The following is a 6369-nucleotide window of genomic DNA, read 5'->3' on the forward strand; positions in this document are numbered from 1 at the left end:
TATATACTTAAGTTAAAGTGAGTCAAGAAATATAGTGTACTGAATATCAACTGGCCTGAATATTTATTGCTCAATATTAGTAACACATTTTAAATTCTAAAAGAGATAAAAGGGTATTTTTATAAAAACGTGATCTTGATAGCTTTCATTTGTGCGTGAAACCTACTTTTATATTTTTTTTATTTTTTTTTTGTGTTATTTTGGTTCCAATTTTTTTTTTTTGTGTCACCTAAATTGCGGACTCATAAAAGTAGTCCTTAGTGCAAGCCATATTCTTTTCATCCACCAATAATATGTTATCTCTCTCTCATCGTACTAGTTTAATCAAAAAGGAAAACACATACTCGTAAAATGTTGCTGTCCAATTCCCTCATTTTCTCCCTATCTATTCTTTTTTATATATCCATAATACCAAAATTGAATAGGCAGTAACTTTAATGCTATATTTAATTGCTAATATTTTTTTGTGTATATTCTATGGTCTTCAACCTTAGAGGTGCAGTCTACTCAGAATAAAAGAACCAGAGAGAGAGAGAGAGTAGCATAGTTCACTCAGTGAGAAACATAACCATGAGTTTTCCAACAGAGGAAGATGATAATTACAACAAAAACGAATCAAATTCAATTCAAGATGATCAGATCAAGCGAGCTCAACTAAAAATGCAATTTCGCAGTACAAGAAAGGGGGATGATGAGACCATTGAGTCCTATGTGAAAAGATTGAAATCCATAGCAGATTCTCTAGCAGCAATGGGCCTTCCAATATCAGATTGGGACATGGTGTTGCAACTTCTTGCTGGTTTGCCTAGTGAATACGAGCCCCTCAGGAAAATAATAGCATCAAAGTGGCCTCACCCCACTTTTGAAGAGGCTTGTTCCATGGTGTACATGCTGGAGGGCATATTACTGCAGGTAAGGATGTCGCAGATTCAAGATTTAAATTTTATGACTTTAATTTTAAGATTTTTAATATTGAATCACTTATGTTTTAAAATCCTGAGTTCATATTTATTTTTATTGAAACTTTAGCGAATTTGTATACATAAATCAAAACCCTATGTCAAAAGTACTAGGTTTCAATGTTTCATATGAACACAGTACTAACAAGTTGTATCCACAGGTGTCAAATGGATAGGTCAAAATGAGTTGTGAGATTCGTCTAAAATTTACTTGGGCTAAAAACGGGTTGAATTAAAATGAACTAAAAAAAGGGTCATAATTTAATCTTCCTAATTCTTATTAAGTTTTAATTACTTTATTTATTCTTTTATCATTTTTTGAATGTATGATGAAAACAAATTGCCTTCCTGCGTCACACAAAGGTAAGTGTGCATACATTCTACCCTCTTCAGATCACTTGTGGAATTACATCAGGTATGTTGTTGTTGTCTGATAAAAACAAATTCTTTATTATTGGTTACATAACACATTAAACAAAAATATAATGTTTTCTTGAACATACTTTAACAAGATTTTTTATAGATTAATTTGAGATATGTATCTGTCCAAATATCAAATATTTTGAATTGAGCATTTCAATATAACCCGCCTAAACTTAAGCGAGTAAGGCGGATTATATTTTAAAGAGCTAATTTTACCACCCATAGTTGCAGGATCATCATGAGTAGTCTGCTTTTATTACCCTAAAGAAGGTGGCTACTATTGTTGGTATAGGGGGTACTATAATGGGTGCAGCGGCTACATTCCCTATTGTAGGTGCATCGAAGATGATTGTAGTTGGTGCAGTTAGTACGACAATGGGTGCAGTGGCTGGCTGGAAAATTTGGAAGACGCAAAAAGAAAAGTTATTAATGATATGAATAGAGCCTAGTCTTATTGTCAACAACCCTTGTTTCCTTTTTGTGTTTGTTGTTTAAGTAAATGGATCTAACTAATCTTCATCTTCAAAAGCTTGAATTGCTACTCCTATTTAAAGTTTGTCTTTGAGATGTATGATATGCAACATGATATGCAGTTGAAGTTCTATTATAATATTTTCGTTTTCCTTTTAGGGCATTTTTGGTATGGAGGAATGTTTTTTCTTCATTTTTTTTCATGTTTTTGGTAGTGGTGCCTCTCCATTTTCTCTGCCCAATTAAATATTTCGTTTTAGGTACCTCGTCATTTTTTTCCTAGTTTGTCGTTTAGCCTAATTCCTTTTTGTGAACTTGCTTGTAATTACATTAAGTCAAAGCTTCAATGCAAGCGGAATTAAGAGAATGGTATAATGGATAGAAATTTTTAGATGTGTTTGTCGTCAAGTAATTGGATCTTCGATTTCTTGTAATCAAAGCTTGAACTGGTACCTAAATTAAGTCTTTTGTGATGATACGCCTTCGTTCATTTTTACTTATCATGTTTTAACTTGACACGTTTATTAAGGAGCCAAAAATAGAATGACAAGTGTAATTGAAAACACACCTTAATTTGTTATTCCATTTGAATTGACGATCAATGTTCTTGAAAAAGACCAAAGTCTACGGTTACTCATCACTAAGCTAGCGTTTGGCCATAGATTTTCAAAAAAAAAAAAAATTGAAAAACTTGATTTGGGTGAAATTTTTCAAATTTTAAAAATGTGTTTGGTCATAATTTTTCAAAGCATATTTCACTTTTTGTTTTGGAAAACATGAAACATTACTTATACCCACAAGTTCTAAAAACTATCAAGAATACTCAACCATACAAAACATACATACTTGTTAATCGAAAATTATGCGGGACATGATATTTTACCAACAATTGCTAATAACACACTTACTAGCTACTTCAATTCAAATTACAATACAAAGGGTCATCCGTGCAAGAAAAAAACAACGGTAGTACCTAGCTATTCTTTAATATAATCTTCTTAGATTGTACGAACAATCTTCACCTTTATAGAAGAGATTGTTTTAATTGTGAAAACATGGTAGATACGATTTTAACAGAGGAACATGGTAGATAGAATTAGTTGGGTCATAAATAGATAGATTTTTTTTTTGTAAAATACAAAAATTTGGGGTAGTTTTTAAAAGTTTTGACAAGGCCAAAACATAGATCTTGGCCCAAAAATAGGTTTGAGCCAGAATTTGGGAACTTGAAGATTTATTTTCAAAATCTGTCAAAATTTTATGGCCAAACAAAGATTTGAAAACAAATCTATAAAATATGCTCCCAAAATCTATGACCAAACAGGAGCTAAGAGTAGGTTCTTGGTAACCTATGTCGGACTCGGGTGCCGGTGTTGGATACGGGTACGGATCTAGAGGTCGGATTCGTCATGATCTAAATTTGAAGATTTGTGGTTACGAATCTAGGTACAAGTACGGGTGCGGGAATTCGGCAAAAAATAATTTAAAATTATAAAAATAGAGTTATAAAACCTAAATTATCAGCTATTATGTGAAAAACTTGAGGAGAAAATATTGATCAAGAGGGAATCTTGGAAGGAGATAAATTGGAAAAGGAGTGACATAGAAATTTCTATATACAAGTTATTCCATTTTCTTCAATTTCAACACAACTTTTGTTTTGATTACATAAATCATTGAATCTGTCCGGAATTTCTCCCTCGATTCTGGTCAAAGTACCCAAAATTGGTTGACCAAATTGGGGATGGATCCCACACCCACACCCATGTCGTGTCGACATAAATGCGGCACCGAAAGTGAAGAGTCCAAGCAACATAGTTGGTAACCGTAAAAAGTAATCTACTTGGCTTGTTAGTTGATTTTAGTTGCCATTTCAATGCTATTGAAAGTACCACCATTGATTAGTACTCCCTGTGTGCCAATTTGTTTGATACTTCTCTCTTTTCGAGAGTCAAACTTCTTAATTTTGATCGTGTGTTTGAACATAGAATCTTTAAATATTTTAAAATAAAATTTACATATTTGGAAACTACGTAAAAAGTACTATAAGTCAATAATTTATTATTTAAAATATTTAAAATAATGACGGTCAAAGAACAACTCGTTTGACTCTCGAAAAGTGAAAAGTGTCAAAGAAATTGGGATGCCAGGAGTATGAGTTAATGCAAAGAAAATCAAACTCAAACGGCCCAGTTGAAATGTAATTTCAGTTGCAAAATAAATTTGGTTTAAAATAAATTTCCCTTAGATGGCATTGATATTGTTAAAAAAATTTACTCTTGATCCGATAGATGATTTATATATTTCCTCGGTCCCAAAAAGACTGTCATGTTTCGGATTAGGAGGGGCAAAATAACTGATGTTCGGTGCAATTCCGACATAGAATCTTCAATTGTTTTGAAATAAAAATTACTACATATTTAGAAACTACATAAAAAGTACTATATAAGTCACAACAAACTATTTCGGAAACATTTGAAAAAATTATGGTAAAAAAAATATTCTTTAACTTTCCAAATACTTCGTAACTATGACAATCTTTTTGACTCGGAGGAAGTAATAATTATCTAATTATCTCAGCATTATTACTTTTTTAAGGAGAAATAAAGAGTAATGTAATCAAATCTATTAATATATTCCTAATAAGTGTATCAAAACCTTAATATTCATGATCATGATAAAGCAGGTTAAAATTAAAATTCCAGAGTTCATTGCCTTTCATTTCTCTATTATGCTTGTGTTTTGCTTTCTCAATATCCTTCAATTTCTTCTCGCAGCAGGGTAAGTCCTCTGCTCTGGTGTATTTCATCATGAAAGCGCTTTGCCTAGTTAAAAAAGAAAATAACTGTAATTTAACAATAATATATTCGCTTTTAATTTCACAAGTGGGATTTGGAAAAGGTAGGATATATGCAGACCTTACCTCCACCTTTTGAGGGGTAGAGAGGTTGTTTCTGTTAGACCCGCAACACAACAATGCTTAACCAAAACAAGCTAAAGGAAAAATACTTGGAGCCGGGCCTTCTTTTCGCACTATTACGGATATGAAAATAATGGTAAAAATCGGATTCAATTGTCCATATTTTTATCGAAAATAGGATTGACTACCGATTCCGAAGGAACTGGAGTTACATCTCAAGACAACAAAGTAATTCAAGAAAAATAATGATAGTGTCTCAAAGTTTAGAGTTAATTTCCTGAACAATCACCTAGGTTTTGAAATTGTCTACTAAAATCATTTTTTTGCGCGGATTGCCCTTCATTTGGGATGGTCTTTAATATTTGCCCTTCAAATTGGTGGTCTTTAAGTTTTGCCCTTCGCCTAGTACCCCGAGGTTATGGGTTCGAACCTCAGCTCAAAAAAAAAAAAAAAAAAAAAAAAAAAAAAAAAGTCGCAAGCTAATTAACGCCTTAAGGCGAAATTTGTAAACTCTCGCCTTGCGAATTTTTTTTAAATTTTTGAGCGGGGGGTTCGAACCCGAAACCAACGAATTTTTAGCGAAGGGCAAAGTTAAGACCACCATTTGAGGGGCAAAATTAAAGCCACCCAGTGGCAATCACCGCAAATTGCCCTACTAAAATCACTTATCTCATTTTCGCATCGTTGTTTTGATTTTAGCATATCCGACTCTTTTTCCTTGTTTTCTTTTTGGTCTTTCGGAAAGCGCCCTCCCAACCTTCGAGGTGGGGGTAAGGTCCGTCGCGTACACTTTACCTCTCTCACCGCGTTGTGGGATTATAGGTATCTGTTGTTGTTGTTGTTGATCTATTAAGATTATAAATCATTCAACTATTATTATTTTTCTCAAAAAACACTAAACACCACAAAAATTTCGTTCTCTCCAGCAAACATACCTAAAAAAATAAAAATAATCTTAACAGACAATTCGCAAAAAATAAGAGCATGTTTGGAAGGACACATGGGAATTGGACAAACAAACAAGTTGCCGTAACTATGTTGTGATAAACAAACAAGTCGTTGTAATTATAATAATGTGTAATTTAATAGGCTGTGCCAATTACCTGGTGACTTTCCAAACAGACCCTAAATGACAAGGGAATTAACTCCAAAGTTTAGAACAGATGACAAAGGCACATTCACAAGCAAAGAAAATTTTGGCCACAACAAAAGTTTGATATTCTTTATATATGTTTCTTGACTCTCTTTGAGTAATTGTGCTAGTCAACTTTTCATCCACCAACCAAATTAGACCATAGTGCAATGAATTGTCACCTCATCATACTATCTTAACTGAAAAGTTTTGTTCACAGTATCAAACGAATCTTAAGGTTTTCAACCTTACAGGGTAAAGTGAACCAACCAAAAAACTATACCAGCCAGAGAGAGGAGAAAAGAAAGACTAGAGACTTCAATCATCCAGAACCAAACAATGAGTTTTCCATCAGAGAAAGGTGATACTGTTGAAAAAGACGAAAAAAATTCAGCTCAAGATGGTCAGATCAGGCGAGCTCAACTGAAAATGCAATTTCACGGTACCAGAAAGGAGGATCACGA

General features: G+C 33.1%; 1 protein-coding gene across 1 annotated transcript; it reads left to right on the forward strand.

Moving 5' to 3' along the window:
• The first annotated feature begins 392 nt into the window (after positions 1-392).
• On the forward strand, positions 393-1628 carry LOC132034976 (uncharacterized). The gene is made up of 2 exons (XM_059425299.1): positions 393-912; positions 1614-1628. The coding sequence occupies exons 1-2, from the start codon at positions 571-573 to the stop codon at positions 1626-1628; spliced, it is 357 nt and encodes a 118-aa protein (XP_059281282.1). The 5' UTR covers positions 393-570.
• Positions 1629-6369: the final 4741 nt, after the last annotated feature.

Source organism: Lycium ferocissimum, chromosome 10 (genome assembly GCF_029784015.1).
Source record: "Lycium ferocissimum isolate CSIRO_LF1 chromosome 10, AGI_CSIRO_Lferr_CH_V1, whole genome shotgun sequence".
In the NCBI taxonomy this organism is placed as follows: Eukaryota; Viridiplantae; Streptophyta; class Magnoliopsida; order Solanales; family Solanaceae; genus Lycium; species Lycium ferocissimum.

Coding starts and splice junctions, on each gene's coding strand:
- LOC132034976 (XM_059425299.1), top strand. CDS start 571: ATGAGTTTTCCAACAGAGGAAGATGATAATTACAACAAAAACGAATCA.